This window comes from Callionymus lyra, chromosome 7 (assembly GCF_982586985.1).
Source record: "Callionymus lyra chromosome 7, fCalLyr1.hap1.1, whole genome shotgun sequence".
Taxonomy (NCBI): domain Eukaryota; kingdom Metazoa; phylum Chordata; class Actinopteri; order Syngnathiformes; family Callionymidae; genus Callionymus; species Callionymus lyra.
The window spans coordinates 7,290,653-7,312,526 of record NC_141824.1 but is presented as its reverse complement, the minus strand read 5'-3'; the positions used below and the strand labels follow the sequence as shown (position 1 = coordinate 7,312,526).

Below are 21,874 nucleotides of genomic sequence, written 5' to 3'. Positions count from 1 at the left end.
TCTCTCCAATCACACTTTGATTGACGCTGCCTGTCATGTTGAATTTGTCGTGGAAAAAAAAAGCCGCTGGAGCTCAGAGGTAATAAAACGAGAGGCGAGGATTTGTCTTTTCTCCGTCGATCCTGATGTCTCTGGCAGCAGCGAAGCATCAGGACCTCGTGTCATAACAGCTCCGCAAACATTCCCTCTGGTATCGTCAATATATTCTCTTGGAAGAAATATTAAAAACACTGCTATGGTCTGGAGCTTGGATTCTTTTCCAGAATGTTGAATATGGTTATGTTTAGTATCAGGTTTCCACACAGTAAACACCTGATGTTTCAAGAATAAATCCAGCTCAACCCAGGAAATGGTTTCGCCGCATTATTTCCTGAGTTTGTGCCTTTCCTCACTTCATTATGTCTCGGGAACAAACGGTTCCTCCCGAAGGAAACCGCCGTCTCAGTTACTCCGGCCTCGGGAGGAAACACTTCGGACGGTCGTCCGACACACAAATAACCGCGGGTTCTACAAAGTCTCTTCTGTGCTCCGGGGGGGTCACACGGACCAGAGCCTCTCAACAAAGAGGGTCTCTCAAAGAGGGTCTCTCAGAGATGGTCTCTCAAAGAGGGTCTCTCAGGAGCAGGTTCAGGTGACAGGGTCTTGCAGAGGAGACAAAATGTCCAAGAGTAATAATGGAGTGTTGTAAACAATCACCGACGGCTACGAAAAGACGGTTCAATACAGTCATCGACTCAATTTTTCCTCTTTTTTAAATTAAATCCTATAAGAAAATATGCATTTCGTAGACCATGTTTACGATAAGACTCACTTTCAGAAACTCTGTTCGTAGAACATGTAATCAACACGACATAAGTACTGTAACGATGCATATAACATGTAATAAACACGACATAAGTACTGTAACGATGCATATAACATGTAATAAACACGACATAAGTACTGTAACGATGCATATAACATGTAATAAACATGACATAAGTACTGTAACGATGCATATAACATGTAATCAACACAACATAAGTACTGTAACGATGCATATCACATGTAATAAACACGGCATAAGTACTTTAACGATGCATATAACATGTAGTTAACACGACATAAGTACTTTAACGATGCATATAACATGTAATAAACACGACATAAGTACTGTAACGATGCATATAACATGTAATAAACACGACATAAGTACTGTAACGATGCATATAACATGTAATAAACACGACATAAGTACCGTAACGATGCATATAACATGTAATCAACACGATATAAGTACTGTAACGATGCATATAACATGTAATAAACACGACATAAGTACTGTAACGATGCATATAACATGTAATAAACACGACATAAGTACTGTAACGATGCATATAACATGTAATAAACACGACATAAGTACCGTAACGATGCATATAACATGTAATAAACACGACATAAGTACTGTAACGATGCATATAACATGTTATAAACACGACATAAGTACCGTAACGATGCATATAACATGTAATAAACACGACATAAGTACCGTAATGATGCATATAACATGTAATAAACACGACATAAGTACTGTAACGATGCATATAACATGTAATAAACACGACATAAGTACTGTAACGATGCATATAACATGTAATAAACACGACATAAGTACCGTAACGATGCATATAACATGTAATCAACACGATATAAGTACTGTAACGATGCATATAACATGTAATAAACACGACATAAGTACTGTAACGATGCATATAACATGTAATCAACACGATATAAGTACTGTAACGATGCATATAACATGTAATAAACACGACATAAGTACTGTAACGATGCATATAACATGTAATAATCACGACATAAGTACTGTAACGATGCATATAACATGCAATAAACACGACATAAGTGCTGTAGTGATGCATATACAGTATCATCTCTTCACCAACACAGTTTATTTCTCTGGCTAATATCCATCTACTCCCAGCATCTCATCGTCTCACATCGACCAACTGTTCTCGCAGTAAAAATGCAACTTGGCTGACATTCCTCCGCCGACACGTCGACTTATACGAGATCTTTACGATCTGTAGGACAAGTTATAACAACTTTTATCGACACTATGGTTCGACGTGTTGTTTAACGACCGACGGCTACAGTAAGAAGTTTTTTTTTTATTCACCGTCTTCTTCTTCTGCGACACAATGTAACTGTAGGTTTTCACCAGTGTTTGAACTCATTGTAGGATTTGACCTTTGAACGATTGTATTTCTGAGAGAAGAAGGTCTGACCCTTAAAATATTCAGCTGCTCTGGGAAGAACTTTCAACATCTCTGGATCGTGAACACTGAAGGTATTTTGTCAAACAAATACTTAAGAGTGTATCTTGGTTTCAGTGTTGGATCCTCGAGGTGGAAAAAACCCATAATATTTTCATGAAAGATATAAATGATCAAAGGCAAGAATAAATGTTCAAAATAAACATTAGTGTTAGTGTGAAGCAAATAGAAAAGAATAGAATGAACAATGTATTCAATCTGTATTTTTCAATCTCTAAGAATGTTATTATATCTGTTGATATTTTTTGATTATAGTTAAAAATTGTTTGATTATAGTTGAAAATTGTTTGATTATAGTTGAAAATTGTTTGATTATAGTTGAAAATTGTTTGTTTATAGTTGAAAATTGTTTGATTATAGTTGAAAATTGTTTGATTATAGTTGAAAATTGTTTGATTATAGTTGAAAATTGTTTGTTTGAATTGTTTGATTATAGTTGAAAATTGTTTGATTATAGTTGAAAATTGTTTGTTTGAATTGTTTGATTATAGTTGAAAATTGTTTGATTATAGTTGAAAATTGTTTGATTATAGTTGAAAATTGTTTGATTATAGTTGAAAAGTGTTTGATTTTAGTTGAAAATTGTTTGATTATAGTTGAAAATTGTTTGATTATAGTTGAAAAGTGTTTGATTTTAGTTGAAAATTGTTTGATTATAGTTGAAAATTGTTTGATTATAGTTGAAAAGTGTTTGATTTTAGTTGAAAATTGTTTGATTATAGTTGAAAATTGTTTGATTATAGTTGAAAATTGTTTGATTATAGTTGAAAAGTGTTTGATTTTAGTTGAAAATTGTTTGATTATAGTTGAAAATTGTTTGATTATAGTTGAAAAGTGTTTGATTTTAGTTGAAAATTGTTTGATTATAGTTGAAAATTGTTTGATTATAGTTGAAAAGTGTTTGATTTTAGTTGAAAAGTGTTTTATTATAGTTGAAAATTGTTTGATTATAGTTGAAAATTGTTTGATTATAGTTGAAAATTGTTTGATTATAGTCGAAAATTGTTTGATTATAGTGGAAAAGTGTTTTATTATAGTTGAAAATTGTTTGATTATAGTTGAAAATTGTTTGATTATAGTTGAAAATTGTTTTATTTTAGTTGAAAATTGCTTGATTATAGTTGAAAATTGTTTTATTTTAGTTGAAAATTGTTTGATAACAGTATAAAATTGTTTGATTATGGTTTAAATTTGTGTGATTACATTTGATATCCGTTTGTTTTTGAATGTTTGATTCTGAACGATTTAATTGTACAACTTTTAAAACTTGCAAATATTATTTAAACAAGAAGAGATTTAAATCAACTAAAGAGGATCAAAACACTGCAGAGATTTAAAGTCCTAAACCGTGAGCTGAAGAATCCTTCAAGGATTCAAATGATCTCAAACAGTTTCAAACAAGCGTCAACCACGTCGTCCATCATCAGGCTGTGAGAGAATCAACGTAGAAAACGTCTTCATTTGTAAACAAGCTCTTCCACTGAGAGCGATTCATCAGACGTCTGCATCCACTCGCCGAGTCTGAGCGAGGATAAGAGTTTAATCCATCAAACGCTCCCGACGCCGCTGACTCCACAACTTCCCTCCTCTCTGGATTACCAGGAGCGTCGCGGCTGATGGATCCGACTCCACAAGCTGCTCGTGGACGGATCCCTGAGGCTCCGAAATCAAACCAAATACACTAACAATTGATCCGTTTATGGAACTTGAACGTTACCATGTCTGTCAATCAAGTTCAAAACCTTAAAACTGAAGTATGTGACTTAATAATAATCTTAAAGGTATTTTTTTATTCATGTTCTATCAGTCGTTGACATCTTCGTTTCGGACTTAATTTACTTAATATCTTGATCCGACAGATAATATTAAAACATCTTTAAACTCTCAGGGAAGGCAGACCTCTGCCAAGCAGCTCCACCCGTATTATCGTCCGACATTTTGTGTATTTTATCAGTATGATTTTAGAACCTTTTTTAGCATTTGAAATAAGTGTCGATATGGTCTATAGTTCGGTCAGAAACACTCGCACAACCCAGTAGAAACACAGCGAGATCTGCCCGACGATTTCTCTTGTATCGATTAATTGCGTCTGAAATATGTTTTAGTTTGAAAAAACAACAACATTTTCTCCAAAATAAGATCAGCCTAAGATACTTTAAGACTATTGAGTCTGTCCATAAATCAGCCTGTTTATACTGATGACCCTGAGACAACAACAGGGATACCACAAACGCATTTGTATTCAGGCCTTCAGGTCACCTTGACCCAGAAACAACACAAGGGATACCACAAACACATTTGTATCCAAGCCTTCGGGTCACCTTGACCCAGAGACAACACTAGGGATACCACAAACACATTTGTATTCAGGCCTTCGGGTCACCTTGACCCTGAGACAACACAGGGGATACCACAAACACATTTGTAATCAGGCCTTCGGGTTACCTTGACCCAGAGACAACACAATGGATACCACTAACACATTTGTATCCAGGCCTTCGGGTCACCTTGACCCAGAGACAACACAAAGGATACCACAAACACATTTGTAATCAGGCCTTCTGGTCACCTTGACCCTGAGACAACACAAGGGTTACCACAAACATGTTTGTTTTCAGGCCTCCGGGTCACCTTGACCCTGAAACAACACAAGGGATACCACAAACACATTTGCAATCAGGCCTTTGGGTCACCTTGACCCAGAGACAACATAAAAGATACCACAAACACATTTGTATTCAGGCCTTCGGGTCACCTTGACCCAGAGACAACACAAAGGATACCACAAACACATTTGTAATCAGGCCTTCGGGTCACCTTGACCCTGAGACAACACAAGGGTTACCACAAACACGTTTGTTTTCAGGCCTCCGGGTCACCTTGACCCTGAGACAAGACAAGGGATACCACAAACACGTTTGTTTTCAGGCCTCCGGGTCACCTTGACCCTGAGACAACACAAGGGATACCACAAACACATTTGGACAAATAGGTCACAGGATCAACATGAACATGTATCTCCTTTGATATCAAACACATTCAATAACTAGTAAAGTAACAACACAGTAATAATGAAGTCGATCCTCCGGTCAGTTCTCAGGAAACACGATTGTTTCTCTGACAGGAAACACATCATCATCAGTTCTTCACGACAAACCCACGGAGAGTATTTGCTCCTCAGTGACGCTCGGTGACGCCTCTGACATTGTCTCTCGCTCCCGGACACACCCGACAACCTCTGACACCTTCAGACAGTGTTCAGAGGAGGCGTCAACACTGATGTGACGGCAGATTAAAGAGGTTTCAATGAATTATTGATCTGTGTTTAGTCACGATGCCAGTGATCAGGTTAGTCCAGTAAGAACTGGAAAATTAGTTCAAAATGATTTGATTATAGTTGAAAATTATTTGATTATAGTTGAATATTGTTTGATTGAACTTCAAAACTGCTGAAGTTGTTGTTTAACAACATAAATTTAACAATTTATCAAATAACTCTCAACATACTTTAGTTAAACGATGAGAAAGGACGATAGAAAGAGTCAAAACAGACACTAAAACATTAACTTAAGAACAAACACACACTAAATTCGATGTGAATGAGCTTCAACACAAATTTCTAGTCATTCAGCATTTTTTTTCTGTTGAATTTTACGATCTGTGTTCACTTCACTGAACACTTAGTCTCTGAAGTTGTTTTACATCATCGTCCTTTTGTCCCGAAAACATTTTTACTTTTTTTTTTAAAAGACAGAAGAAGAAGAAGCTGTTTTTAAATGATTCTCATCTTCCTAAAACTAAAAGATTAAAGAAACAGTGTCATTGTAAGAGCCACATGTTACAGTGGTGTACTGGAAATGTTCTGATGCTTTTATTGTAAGAAAATACTTTTATTTAAAAAAGGTAAAACTCAGTCAGGTGTTGGTTCTTTTCGGACTTATGTTTCAATTGATCAAAATGACAAAAAAGTGTAGATTAAATTAACTGTGTAATAATAACGATATTAAACAAGTTTTATGTTTTTCACAAACAAAATTCACTTTTTTTTTCCTAAGAGATTATAGTATTTTTTACAAAAAGCATCAGGTTCATACAATAATCTGGTTATTGATTGATTTATTATTTTACACGCAGTTACATGTCGACTAGTGGTTGAAAATATGTTTAACATATTTTGTGTAACTTAGAGTTATAGGGGTCAAGACGAGTTATAGGGGTCAAGACCCTTGGGTTAAGGTCGACAACCTCCCTGGTTTCCATTTATACATATAAGGTGGTGGCGGTCATTCAACTTGACCCAGAGACAACACAAGGGATACCACAAACACATTTGTTTTCATGCTTTCGGGTCACATAGACCCAGAGACAATGCAAGGGATACCACAAACACATTTCTTTTTTCAGGCCTTCGGGTCACTGTGACCCATAGACAACACAAGGGGGTACCACAAACACATTTATTTTCAGGCCTTCGGGTCACCGTGACCAATAGACAACACAGAGGATACCACAAACACATTTGTATTCAGACCTTCGGGTCACATAGACCCAGAGACAACACAAGGGATACCACAAACACATTTATTTTCAGGCCTTCGGGTCACCGTGACCAATAGACAACACAGAGGATACCACAAACACATTTGTATTCAGACCTTCGGGTCACATAGACCCAGAGACAACACAAGGGATACCACAAACACATTTGTTTTCACACCTCCGGGTCACCTTGACCCTGGGACAACACAAGGGATTTCAAAAACACATTTGTTTTCAGGCCTTCGGGTCACCTTGACCCACTGACAACACAAGGGATACCACAAACCCACTTGTTTTCAGGCCTTCGGGTCACCTTGACCCAGAGACAACACAAGGGTGTCACATCATGTCACATCATTTCATCTAATGCTTTTGGTTTCACTAAATAAAACAGTGTCATTGTAAGAGCCAGTTTACAAACGTCTCAGTGGTTTCCGACAAACGTGGAGCGAAAACAAAACAAATCCTTTTTTCTACACATCGCGCTCAAGTACGTTAAGCTCCAGGCCTTCGTGTTCAAACACTTCACACACTTGTCACACACACACACACACACACACACACACACACACACACACACACACACACACACACACACACACACTCCCTGCGACAATCCCATCAACACAAAAGCTCGACCTCGTCCGAAGGTGTGTCGACACCAGCGGCCCGTCAGGGACTCGAAAAATGACCTGAAGATACGTGTGTGTGTGTGTGTGTGTGTGTGTGTGTGTGTGTGTGTGTGTGTGTGTGTGTGTGTGTGTGTGTGTGTGTGTGTGTGTGTGTGTGTGTGTGTGTGTGTGTGTGTGTGTGTGTGTGTGTGTGTGTGTGTGTGGAACCTGTCGGTCAGGACGAGCTGCCGCTTGTCATGAGAGTCGAGGCGACGATTGTGAAAATGTGAAAACTTTTTGTGACTGAAGCTCATAAATATTGAGCTGGTTTTGTTCTCAGCGTATAAAACTAAGACTTGTTTTTCTCAAAGTTAATGAAGACGTTTTTAAGCTTTTCGGTAAAGACTCTGGATCTCTAGTGCGAGACACGTTCAGTTTTTGTTTGAACCATTTGTGACATTTTTGTTTTCTTGATTAATCCATTAAAAATGTTGAAAGTCTGAACAACAGATGTTAAAATCTTTCAAATAAAACATTATTTTTGTTCTTAACAGCAGAAAATATACGTTTCAGTTTCTTTTTCTGTCGATGAAACTCCTAGAGACTAGTTTTCGAGTCCAGAGACAACACAAGGGATACCACAATTACATTTGTTTTCATGCCTTAGGGTCACATACACCCAGAGACAACACAAGGGATACCACAAGCACATTTGTTTTCATGCCTTAGGCTCACAAAGACCCAGAGACAACACAAGGGATACCACAAGCACATTTGTTTTCATGCCTCTGGGTCACATAGACCCAGAGACAACTCAAGGGATACCACAAGCACATTTGTTTTCATGCCTTAGGGTCACATTGACCCAGAGACAACACAAGGGATACCACAAGCGCATTTGTTTTTATGCCTTAGCGTCACATAGACCCAGAGACAACACAAGGGATACCACAAGCACATTTGTTTTCATGCCTTAGCGTCACATAGACCCAGAGACAACACAAGGGATACCACAAACACATTTGTTTTCACGCCTTCGGGTCACCTTGACCCAGAGACAACACAAGGGATACCACAATTACATTTGTTTTCATGCCTTAGGGTCACATACACCCAGAGCCAACACAAGGGATACCACAAGCACATTTGTTTTCATGCCTTAGGCTCACAAAGACCCAGAGACAACACAAGGGATACCACAAGCACATTTGTTTTCATGCCTTAGAGTCACAAAGACTCAGAGACAACACAAGGGATACCACAAGCACATTTGTTTTCATGCCTCTGGGTCTATGACAACTCAAGGGATACCACAAGCACATTTGTTTTCATGCCTTAGGGTCACATTGACCCAGAGACAACACAAGGGATACCACAAGCGCATTTGTTTTTATGCCTTAGCGTCACATAGACCCAGAGACAACACAAGGGATACCACAAGCACATTTGTTTTCATGCCTTAGCGTCACATAGACCCAGAGACAACACAAGGGATACCACAAACACATTTGTTTTCACGCCTTCGGGTCACCTTGACCCAGAGACAACACAAGGGATACCACAAACATATTTCTTTCCACTCCTTCGGGTCAAAAAAGGTTTTAATTTGTGAGAATTTCCCCTTAAATCAAATTAAAAATAATCCATAATAAACCAAAATTCATTGTTTGTAACCAAATCAAGTATCAAAAACTGAATTAATTTAAAACCAAATTATGTAAAACTAATAAAAACTAATAAAGGCTATTATTGGAAGTTTATTTTGAAAAGTAAGAGGGTTTTATTTAATATATATATCATTAAAAAAAACACATAGAAAAAAGGAGATAAATTGACAGGATCAAGAACAAATTTCACAGCCAAGAAATAATAAATCGTACGAACTTCGTGGCTAAGAAATATTAAAAACTTACAAATTTCGTGGCCAGGAAATAATTAAAAGTATGGATTTCGTGGCTATGAAACGATAAATCGTACGATTTTAATGGCTAAGGAATAACAAATCATACGAATTTTGTGGCTATGAAATAATATATTGTAGGGTCTAAAGTTAGTGGAATGTCAAAATGGTGAATGTCAACAATGTGGTTTCATGAAAACATTTCGACGCTATCGTCTCTGGTTCCATCCGAGGCTCCTGAGACGTTACGAGCCTGAGATGTTTCTTTCTTCTTCTTCTTCTTCTTCCTGTTTTCCTCAGTCTCGGCTCTGATTGGTTAACACGCGGTGAACTGGTCATGTGACTAGGTTTGTCTCTTGCCACAAAAAGTGGCGGCCAAAAAGTGCAAAAACATTTTCCCGATATTTGTGTGTTTGATATTTGTGAGGTTTTAAAAAAAATAGTTGTTTTCATTATTCATGGGTGGATGGATGGATGGATGGATGGATGGATGGATGGATGGATGGATGGATGGATGGATGGATGATGGATGATGGATGGATGGATGGATGATGGATGGATGGATGGATGGATGGATGGATGGATGGATGGATGGATGGATGGATGGATGGATGGATGGATGGATGGATTGATAGTTGGATGGATTGATAGTTGGATGGAAGGATGGATGGATGGATGGATGGATGGATGGATGGATGGATGGATGGATGGATGGATGGATGGATGGATGGATGGATGGATGGATGGATATAGAAATATATAAATCGTACAAACTTTGTGATTAAGAAATAATAAATCGTACAAACTTTGTGATTAAGAAATAATAAATTGTACAAACTTTGTGATTAAGAAATAATAAATCGTACAAACTTCGTGATTACGAAATAATAAATCGTACAAACTTCGTGATTACAAAATAATAAATCGTACAAACTTCGTGATTACGAAATAATAAATCGTACAAACTTCGTGATTAGATGGATGGATGGATGGATGGATGGATATAGAAATATATAAATCGTACAAACTTTGTGATTACGAAATAATAAATCGTACAAACTTCGTGATTACGAAATAATAAATCGTACAAACTTCGTGATTAAGAAATAATAAATCGTACAAACTTCGTGATTAAGAAATAATAAATTGTACAAACTTCGTGATTAAGAAATAATAAATCGTACAAACTTCGTGATTAAGAAATAATAAATCCTAATTTCACGGCGAGAAAATAATACACTGGACAAATTCCATAGCCAAGAAATAACAAATCATACGAATCTTGTGGCCATGAAATAATAAATCGTACAAACTTCGTGGCTAAGAAATAATAAAATGTACGAATCAAGTGTCCAAGAAATAGTCAATTGCACAAATTTTGCGGCCTGGAAATAATTACTTGTACAAATTACTTGTAGAAATTATCAATTGTAAGAACTTCGTGGCCAAGAAAAAACAAATCAGACCAATTTTGTGGCCAGGAAATAATAATTCGTTCAAACTTCGTGACTATGAAATGATCGTACAAATTTCATTGCCAAAAAATAAACAATTCGTACGAGATTTATGGTAAAAAAAAAAATGAATCATACAAACTTTCCTGGCTACGAAAATATAGATAATACGAATTTCGTGGCTAAGAAATAATAAATCGTACAAACTTCGTGACTATGAAATGATCGTACAAATTTCATGGCTAAGAAATAATTAATTGTATGAATTTCTAGACATAATAAATCGTTCAAATTTCATTGCCAAGAAATAACAAATCATAAGAGATTTATGGTCTAAAAATACTGAATCATACGAGCTTTCCTGGCTACGAAATCATAAATAATACGAATTTCGTGGCTAAGAAATAAAAAATCGAACTTTTTGGCCCCAAATGAGTTCCAATGTCACGTCCGGAGTAAGAAACAAAAACACAACTTGACTCCAAGAAAACTCTCAAAACATTACGACAACTCTACGAGACTCGTCACCCTCAGATGACGTCGTCTCTCTCCCTGAAGAATAAACAAGGATTGTGGGTAAAAAATAAATCCGCCCTGGAATGAGATGTTCCTGATGTGTGTTTGGTTTTTAGAGAAAACGATTGAACCAGATCCTCTTGTGATCACGTGACCAGGAGAGTATTTGTGTCTCCATCTGCGTCCACATAAGCAGCTTCTTCACTATAATCCACTTATTTACCTCAAGGTTAACCGACGTGCACGGATGACCAGCGACGCGCGGGATTACAGAGGAAAGTGACTTCAAGCATCTGTCAAGGGAGGGAAAGTTGGACGCCATCCTGGGATCTGGGAGGCGCGGATGCGCATCGGCGGGGGAGGAAAGAAAGGCAGGAAAACACAACGTCGTTTGGATTTTTGATGGAGTTTTATGGCTTCCAAGGAAGAGGAGGAAGAGGAGGAAGAGGTTCTGAGAAAAGCCATCGCAGTGACGCACGGAGCTCGGCTTTAGAGGTCCCTGGAGCCCCGGACTTGAGGAGGTCTTGAGTTCAAGAGGATGTTTGTTTGTTTTTGTTTTTTTTGGGTTGGGTTGAACTTTTAAAATTCTTCTCGAATACAAGTTGTTTTTTAGTAAGAAATAAAAACGTGTCTCACCTGTGAGTCCAAGCAGGACGAAGAGAAGATCAAGTCTGTTCCCGCACATGGGGATTCGAACCAAAGACCCCCCTTTAAAAAAAAAAATTGAAAATAAAAAGAACTCCTTCTGGGTCGAGTCTGTGGTGGGAGCTCGAGGGTCTCCTCGGTTGTTTTTTTTTTTTTTCCTTGTGAGATCCAGAGGAAAAGACGCGTCTGGACTCGTCGCCTTCAGGACTGGTTTGAGGATCAGATCCTCCCACCGAGGAAACGAGTCCAGCGAGTCTCGGGTTCGAGTCTCTCTCTCTCCGCGCGTCGAACCCAAGAATCTCAGGATTCCTTTGCAAAAGTCCTCGAACCTGTTTGGCTGCTGCGTCAAACTTTTTTTCTTTTTTTTTTCTTCTTATCGTTCAAAAGTGTTACACAACTTTGACAAGGATCAGTTTTCACACAGCTGTGATTGACACTTTGATAATAAATCGTACAAGATGTAAAAAAAATATTAACTTAAATTAACGTTAATTATATCGTTTTTTTAGTGTGTTTTTGTCATTTATCATGTTATTATTCTTTTGATATTATTTATATTGGAGCCGGTTCTTATGTTCCAAATTATTCTTTCATTCATATTTATATATTTTTATTTATTTTATTTTGTAAACCGAGGTTCACTTAATCTCCTTGGCAGGTGTAATACATATTTAAGAGGAGGAAACCATTAAACTAAAGTATATGTAGTCGCAAAAAGGTAATATATATATATCACAGAACCCACGAATGAAAAATGATTTACAAACAACTGTGATTTACAAATATATAACTTATATATATATATATAAATGTATAAATATATATATATGGTATATTTGTGGTGGGAGCTCAAGGGTCTCCTCAGTTGTTGTTGTTTTTTAATATATATATATATATATATATATATATATATATATCACGGAACCCACGAATAAAAAAGTACAAAGTACAAGTACAAATATATCCCTTTTTAAAATAAACTATTAACTTAACATGTAGTTGTTAGTTTTACTCTCAATCTCGATATTATTTACATTGTTGTCGATGCTTAGGTTCCAAATTATTATTACATAATTTGTATTTATTTCTATATATTTATAAATATATTGTTAACAGATAAACAGACAAAACACTTAATAATCTCCTTGTCAGATGTAATAATCTCTCATAAATAATTCAAATAAAATATTTAAGCGGATGAAAACATTTTAAATAATAATAAAGTATGACTACTTTAGTACATGTTCCGCAGAAGATAATACTGTCTGTTGTGTATTCGCTGATATATATACTATATATATATACTGATAAAAAAAGTTGTTGATAGAATTTTTGGAAACAGTGATTGTATATTTTCATTAAAACAGTGAACAGTGAACACATGAATCCAAAAATGTTTGCATTATAACAAAGATTGGCGTTTTTTTTCAAATAAAATATTAACTTAAAATATATATTTGATTCTGTTATATGTGTTGTTGTTGTTTTTATTGTCTTTTGGTGTGTAGTTGTTAGTATTACTGTTGATTATATTTTGTGATCATTTTTGATAAATTTTGGTCGATGCTTATGTTACAAATATTGGGAAAATATTAGAAACTGAGTTAATATTTAAACAATGAACACATTCTTACTTCTATGAATAAACAAGTAAGTGTATTTACAAGTACTATAGTATTTATGGTGCAAAAGGTGGTAAAAATGAAACGATTTTTAAATATAATATATGTATTTATTATAATATATATATATATATATACATTAAAAAAAACAATTTTGTTTCAAATATTGACATAAAAATAAATTATTGAGAAAGAAAGTAAATAAAGTTTAATGTATTATATAGAATTAAGACAGTGAGTTAAGGACACATTAATTATATCTTAAAGGCTAATAAACCGGCTTGTTACGAACTTCACGATGAACAGTTAATTTTAGTGTAAGTTATTGTGTAAATTAGTAAAACAAACACATTATTTTCTTATATCTGGGCTTTAATGAACGAATGTAATGCCACGTTTTCGCCACTTGGAGGCGAACCAGGACCTCGAGTCATGGACTGATGTTTCTAAACACGTTACTTTAAAAAGGGTTTAATGTCAAATTATATTAGTTATTGACGGAGTTACTACAATACAAGTAGCTTGTAGTTGTAATAACAGTAGTAAACCATATAAGTGGCATCAGCAGATGTGTTAAAAAAAATGGTTAAAAGAATTATGTTTGTATTTGCTGTTGTTTTAAAGTTTCCTCGTCATATAACCTGACAAGATATTATTTTAAATGATTAACGGATTTGAAATAAATCAAAATATCTTGTTGTCGTTATACATTAGTAGCAGTTCGTCTCATGTGGCTTTTCACCATTTTTTTCACCTGTTCCATTTTATTTATTTTCTTCAAAAAAAAAACCATGAGAGATGTGTGCGATAAGCATCTGAGTTTCAGGTCTGAGGTCTAACTGTGACTTCCTGTGAGGTGTTCCACACGTGTGTGATGGACCTGAGATCTTCTTCTTCCTCCGTCTCAACACACAACGTATTCTAAACTCTTTCTCTCGCTCGGAGACACAAAAACTTCTTTGACTTGGAACCGATACATGCTTGAGTATGAGGCGGCAGACCGGGGTCGTCTTGCTCTTCTTCACCATCTTCAACATCGGCCTGGTGAACGCAGTGGATGGAGGTCGGTATTTGTGTTTGTTATAAATAACCGTTAGACTTGTTTTAATCCACGATTAAGTTGATGTCAACCATTCTCTTGTTCTTCTCTTTAAAGCTGATGTATCTTTCTGGAGGGAGACCTTCAAGATGACATACCCCAAGAAGGGAAGCTGGTTTCAAGCTGGGAAAATAAAACAAAATGGCACAGAAATGACCCTAAAATATGATGAAACCAACAGAGGTCTTTACAAATGGCAAAGTGGTGACAATAAATATTATTTCTACGTGGAAGGAAAAGGTGAGTGAAAGTTACTCTTAACACGCTTTTTGTATTTTTAGTCGACATAGAGTTTGTTCAATTTATTCTTCTCGATGTGTTTATAAAAAATACTTTTACCAGTGTATAGTCGTATAGCTTTATCGTTAGCGTAGCAATAATACTTGCTTCTGATATTATCGTTTTAATCTGCTACAAGAAAATATCTTTCAGGTTTTCATACTTTGAACCCACGTAAATAAAATGATTTCTTAAGTCATCCTTTACACTCTTTCTCTTCGCCATACGTTGTTTTTTTGGGTTTTTTTGTCACGTCCTCCTCGATTGTTTCCGAAACAATGACACTCGGCTCATCGGATGAGCAACGGCGTTCCCCTTGGCTCCGTCTCTGGGCCTCTGCTATTGATCTGCCCACGCTGAGCAATATTTAGAAGAAAAGCTTGACTTTGTTTTGTTTTGTTTTTTTGATCAGTGCCCCTGAAAAAAACACATAAAAACCAAGAATGAATAAACACAAATAATGCGTTCAAGCTATCAGCGAAGCAAAAGACCAATAATCATATATTTTCACACGCATTGGGAAAGTCCAAAATATGATGATTCAAGCTGATACTTATAGGACAAAATCCAGGCCCGGGGGCCAAATCCGCCCCCCAACTCACTTTATGTGGACCAAAAGAAATTTCAGACCCCAGTTAGAGGGGGAAAAAAGTGGTAAATGTTCTTCTCTTCAAGATGCAGTCATTTCCTCATTTTGACCAAGTTTTCCAATTATAAGTTTATAAAGTTGCTCTGAAATATGGGCGAACGAGAGGTTATGAGAGTCCATAACGATGCAATAATGGCTTCACTCCTCCTCTCCTCCAGCCAGCTGTAATCACACCCCGCTTTGTTTATACAACGAGTCCCTTGGAGGTGCAGACTTCCGGGGGTTGATGACGTGCGGTGACAAACCTCCATGTTTGACCAACCACGGCAGAGTGGGTGTGGTTATGGTCAACAAGATTTGATCTCCAGAAGTGTTTCAAGTTGGTGGAGCTTAAGATCATTTTCCGATGTCAATATTTCAATGAAAAGAGAGTTTTGTACAAACACACACTGAAGAGGGTGAAAAGTCACGATTCCTGCTCATTGGCAGAAAATCCAAACTTTCCAAATCATGATGTTTTGCCGTAAATGTTCAGTTCTACACTCTTTCATTTAAAAGACCATAAAAAAAAACACGAAATCATCATTTATTTCAAATCTATTCTTCAACAAAATATCAACTTCCTTTCGATTCTCACGTTAACATGCGAGTTGTATCCACGCCTGCAGGATCCAAACCTCTGCTTCCTCTTCTCAGTCTGCGACAACTGTTTCGAGCTGGACGGCCTGACGTTTCTCGCCGCCATCGTTGTGGACGTGTTGTTCACCGTGGTCCTGATGGTCGTGGTCTACAGATGCGGTCGAGGCAAACGCACACAAAGTGAGTCAAACAAGGGTTTTTAAAAGTCAAAAAATGAGGCGATGTGTTGTCGCGCGCTGGTCACAACGAGTCTAAACACATTTTTTGTTGAATTCAACCGAGAAATAACATGTATTTTTCTTTGTTTCGTTACGAAGAATCGACCAGTTCTGGAGGCCGAGTGCGGCCGACGCCGTCGCCTTTGTACGAGGTAAAGTCTTCAATCTCTAGAAGTTAAAATCATGATGATGCTGCCAAAATAAATGATTGTAAGTTTATTTAATAAAGACAAGGATGTTATGAAAGGGTAAAAAAAAAAGATATTTGAGAGATAAATGTCAAGCAAACGGTTGTTTTCCAAAGAAATCAAAAGTATAGTTTGTAGATTAACGAATAGATGGAAGTTATTCAAATTAAAAGAAAAGAAAGGAAGAAAAAAAAGAGAGATGTAAACGATAAACGACATTATTATTATTGACATACCTTTACCAGAGACAAAAATCGAAATAAATATATTGGATCGATCCTGCCGTGAGGTTTTCATGGTCAACACAAATGTTTCCATTAATAGCAAGTTAACCCATAGTTAAGTGAGTAAGTGAGTAATTATTATTGTTTAGGGGTTTAGTAAAAGTGTCTTGAGATGTTTCTTGAAGGAGTCAGTAGATCATCAAACACAGATGTTTCTTGAAGGAGTCAGTAGATCATCAAACACAGATGTTTCTTGAAGGAGTCAGTAGATCATCAAACACAGATGTTTCTTGAAGGAGTCAGTAGATCATCAAACACAGATGTTTCTTGAAGGAGTCAGTAGATCATCAAACACAGATGTTTCTTGAAGGAGTCAGTAGATCATCAAACACAGATGTTTCTTGAAGGAGTCAGTAGATCATCAAACACAGATGTTTCTTGAAGGAGTCAGTAGATCATCAAACACAGATGTTTCTTGAAGGAGTCAGTAGATCATCAAACACTGATGTTTCTTGAAGGAGTCAGTAGATCATCAAACACAGATGTTTCTTGAAGGAGTCAGTAGATCATCAAACACAGATGTTTCTTGAAGGAGTCAGTAGATCATCAAACACAGATGTTTCTTGAAGGAGTCAGTAGATCATCACACACAGATGTTTCTTGAAGGAGTCAGTAGATCATCAAACACAGATGTTTCTTGAAGGAGTCAGTAGATCATCACACACAGATGTTTCTTGAAGGAGTCAGTAGATCATCAAACACAGATGTTTCTTGAAGGAGTCAGTAGATCATCAAACACAGATGTTTCTTGATGGAGTCAGTAGATCATCAAACACAGATGTTTCTTGAAGGAGTCAGTAGATCATCAAACACAGATGTTTCTTGAAGGAGTCAGTAGATCATCAAACACAGATGTTTCTTGAAGGAGTCAGTAGATCATCAAACACAGATGTTTCTTGAAGGAGTCAGTAGATCATCAAACACAGATGTTTCTTGAAGGAGTCAGCAGATCATCAAACACAGATGTTTCTTAAAGGAGTCAGTAGATCATCAAACACAGAGATGGTTCCAAAGCTTAGGAGCAACAGTCTGGAAGGATTTCTCTCCTCTGGTCCGGAAGTTCAGGAACCATCAGTAGATTCTGATCCACAGACCTCAGAGCCCGAGCTGGGGTGTAAGTCTGGATCAGATCACTGATGGAAGGTCTGACCATGAATAGATCTGAAAGTAAGAACCAGAATTTTAAAATGATCCTGAAAGAAACTGGAAGCCAGTGAAGAGTTTTAAGGATCGGAGAAATGTGAGTTCTTCTACTAGAGTGGCTCAGAATTCTCGTTATCGTACAATAGTTTTTGTTGTTGTATGGAAAATAATATACTCACAAATGCTGGTTTGATTGTCTCGACTTGCGTCATCGTCACAATTTAAGACATGACTCATGATTAACACTCGTCCTGACAACTACTGTTTTCTACAGAATAAAAAACAGGAAGTGTTGACATGAAAAAAGCAAATCAAGAGATAAATGTAAAGTTTCTGTAATACTTTGTTAGAAATGTGACGGTTAGAAGAAGGAAATCAACAAAATAAAAGGAAATATAGTTTTGAAAACATAGACAAATATACATAGATTAGTTAGTTTTTTATTATATAATAATAATACATTTTAATTAAAAGCACAAGAAACTCAAGTTCTGTGGTCTTCTCTTTATCCTTCATCGTCTCCCTGAATTCCATCCCTCTCTCTTTCTCTTCTTCTGTTCTGAATCTTCTGTCTTTATTACAGTTTCCTTCAATCGTTTTCTCCGTTGTTTACTATTTGTTCCTCCTTTATTTTTCCCTCCTTTACCTTAGACTTCATCATTCTCTCCTTCTTTCATTGATTATTCCATTGACGATTTTAATCTAAATCTTAATTAAAATTGTATTAAAAAACTTTTTTTTTTACGTAACAAAGTAATGGATGGATTAAAGTAGGAAACATGAGAAAATTGTTAAAGAAAAAAAGGCATAAAAATGAATAAAGAAGGACTAAAAGCTAATGTGGAAGATGCAACTGGAAGAAGGACGAGACGTGAACTGAAGACGCAACGAAGGTGAAGTTTTGAAAAACTGAAAGAAATACCAGAAGTAGTTTTCAGGTCTCAAAGATATGAATCATAGACAGTTAAAATACTAGGTGAACTAAAAATTCCAGGTAAAAGAGAAAACAAAAGTAACTATTTACAAATAAGAGAAAGAAATAAAACAAGTTGTCTAGAGACGAAAACAAAAGTAGGATGAAAGGAAATAAAAAATTCAAGACGGAAGATGGAAGAAAAAGAAACTGCTGAAGGATCAAAAGAAGGAAAGAAACCAATGAAATAATCAATGAAAGAAGGAGAGAATGATGAAGTCTAAGGGAAAAAGAAAGGAGGAACAAAAAGTAAACAACGGAGAAAGATTGAAAGTAATTTGGTAGTTGAGAGCAGGAGAAAATCACTGGTGAAAAGAAGTGACTTTGAAGGATGAGATCAAAGGAAAGATGGAGTTGATAGTTAGTTTTAGTTCTTAGTATTTTATACTGTATATTATTACTTTTTAAATTTTAAACTCACATTTAAAGACCTTGAAACTACTTCTGTTGTTTCTTTCATTTTTTCAAACCTTCACCTTCGTTGCTTCTTCAGTTCACGTCTCGTCCTTCTTCCAGTTGCATCTTCGACATTTGCTTTTAATCTTTCTTTATTCATTTTTATGCCCTTTTTTCTTTGACAATTTTCTCACGTTTCCTACTTTAATCCATCCTTCGCTCCTTCCAATTATTCATTATTACTTTGTTACGTAAAAAAAAAGTTTTTTAATGACATTTTAATTAGGATTTAGAATAAAATCATAAATGGAATAATCAATGAAAGAAGGAAAGAATGATGAAATCCAAGGTAAAGGAGGAACAAGTAGTAAAGGAAACTATAATGAAGACAGAAGATTCAGAACAGAAGAAGAGAAAGAGAGAGGGATGGAATTCAGGGAGACGATGAAGGATTAAGAGAAGATAATGATGAAGAAAGGATTCATAATAAATGATGGAGGGAGAGCAGGAAGAGGTGAAGGAATCATCCGTCAGATAGAAAAGTGAAGATAAACAGACGACAAACGAACAACTGATGTGTTTCAGGGTCTTTCTCCTCACACTCGCTCCGACGACCCCTACTCTATGAGGACCGGCTGAGGAACCGACGGAAGGAAGATCATCTTGAGAAAAAAAAAGGACGACGAGATCCTGGAGAAGAAGAAGAAGATGTTGAAACGAGCGACACAAGCGTTTATTCTAAGAACAGATTTGTTTGTAAAAATGTTACTTTTTAACTTGTATTTCCGATCGTGTCCGAGATGGAAGGAAAAACGCAACATTTGGATCGAGAGGTTCTCGGAAATGATCTGTCGCTCGAGAGGAAGTGGCTTCTGTGAGGTTTGAACAAACCTTTGTCGCAGTCACTCGTGCTCAAGGTTTTGTGTGGGAAGAGAGTTTGTGCGACGTCTCGTCTCCTTTGTTTGTGTAACTGAAAGTTTGGTTGTTGTGAAATAGTGTCTTTTTGATTTTCAACTGTGTGTCAACAGTTCCATGGAAAAAATCTAATGTAAAATTTCAATAGAAAAAAATATACATAAAGAAATTCAATTTTTATGTAACATTGATTTAGTTTTAAATTGAATTTATTTAAAAGATGTTTCATTTTTTGGCACATTGGATTTTACACTAAATGTTTTAATGCATGAGCAAAAAAAACAACAGAAATTAGAGGCTTTTTTAAATTCAAAGTTTGAATTTGATGCTGTAAAAAATAAGTGATACAAATTCATATCAACTCAATCAAGTGCAGAAAACATGATTTAAACCTGGCAACAGATCGAACATGTCACTACAGTATACATCGATAGGTCGATCGTAACCGTGGAGACGGTCGATCACACGGCGTTCAAATATCGATTCGATCATCTATCCTAACTATACCGTTTGTCACTGTGGCAAAAACACTTGTTGACACGCAGAGATTTGTTTCCTAAACGGAGGACCTGGAGAATTTCGGTTCTTCACGGAAAAAAACACGACAACTGAGGCTCACAGCTTTCCTAGTATCTAGAAACAAACACCATATATTTTATGACACAAACCACAGACGAAAACCTGTCATAGTGAACCACAGTGAAGGAAAACCTCAAAGTGATCATGTGACTAATTAATAACGTAGTAAACGACGCAACACGTTATACTTCAACAAAGATGTTCTCCTGAATTTATGCCAAAATTTATGGCGACAAAGAACCTGCTGTAGTTGTCGCGCAAGAATATCTGGTGCAGGCAGATTTTTTAAAAAGTTTTTAAAAAGTAAACACAAGAAGAGAGAATTAAATCTTTGTCATTTTATTTGTTGATCAATTGAGACGGAAAAGGTGAATCTATTTACAAAATAATTCAGGTTATTACATGTACAAAATAAAGTTGTGTTTTTCCAATGGAAGTAAATGTGTTACATAAAAATTTTGATTTCAATGTTTATCACCAAACTTTTGCAGCATCAAAATCAGACTTTGAATTTGTTTTTTAAAATTAAAATTTAAAATGTGTAAAAAAAATCTTAAAATTATTTAGTGTTAACAAGTCAGTTAAATCAAATGTGATGTAAATAAATTCAATGAAATACATTCGGTTTAACAATGATTTTATTTTACAACAAATCTCTGACAATTAATTTTGTTTACATCGATTTTTTTCTTCCATATTCAATTTTACACTGAATTTATTAATGTATTGTGAAAAAAAGTAAACAAAAAATGCTTGAAATATGATGTTTTTTCCAATAAAAAGTGATTTTGATCCTGTAAAATTGTTACAAATTCATATTCACAGTCCGACGGAACACGTTCATCATTCGTGACTTCATGTGATTGTCGAGCGTTGCTAGGAGACGATTGATTCACCACAGAGCTGTCACTCAAGCTCACCTCATCGTAGCACAGAACGGAAAACTTGA

The 21,874-nt window shown here is 36.0% G+C and overlaps 2 protein-coding genes across 2 annotated transcripts in view; one reads left to right on the top strand and one right to left on the bottom strand.

The window, feature by feature from the left end:
* The window catches only part of LOC148074978 (myelin protein zero-like protein 2), a 30,505-nt gene extending 18,207 nt beyond the window's left edge, over window positions 1–12,298 (bottom strand). Inside the window, exon 1 of the mRNA XM_087795590.1 lies at window positions 11,993–12,298. Coding sequence (XP_087651716.1) covers window positions 11,993–12,041 — 49 coding nt within the window. The 5' untranslated portion in view covers window positions 12,042–12,298. The remainder of the gene's footprint in view (window positions 1–11,992) is intronic.
* Window positions 12,299–14,478: 2,180 nt separating this feature from the next.
* On the top strand, window positions 14,479–21,578 carry LOC148074977 (T-cell surface glycoprotein CD3 epsilon chain-like). The gene is made up of 5 exons (XM_087795485.1): window positions 14,479–14,686; window positions 14,780–14,962; window positions 16,287–16,409; window positions 16,547–16,599; window positions 20,017–21,578. Exons 1-5 carry the CDS (start codon window positions 14,611–14,613, stop codon window positions 20,068–20,070), a joined length of 489 nt encoding a protein of 162 aa, XP_087651611.1. The 5' UTR covers window positions 14,479–14,610; the 3' UTR covers window positions 20,071–21,578.
* Window positions 21,579–21,874: the final 296 nt, after the last annotated feature.

Coding starts and splice junctions, on each gene's coding strand:
- LOC148074977 (XM_087795485.1), top strand. CDS start 14,611: ATGAGGCGGCAGACCGGGGTCGTCTTGCTCTTCTTCACCATCTTCAAC. Junction 14,687..14,779: donor GGTGAACGCAGTGGATGGAG/GTCGGTATTTGT, acceptor TTCTCTTTAAAG/CTGATGTATCTTTCTGGAGG. Junction 14,963..16,286: donor TTTCTACGTGGAAGGAAAAG/GTGAGTGAAAGT, acceptor TCCTCTTCTCAG/TCTGCGACAACTGTTTCGAG.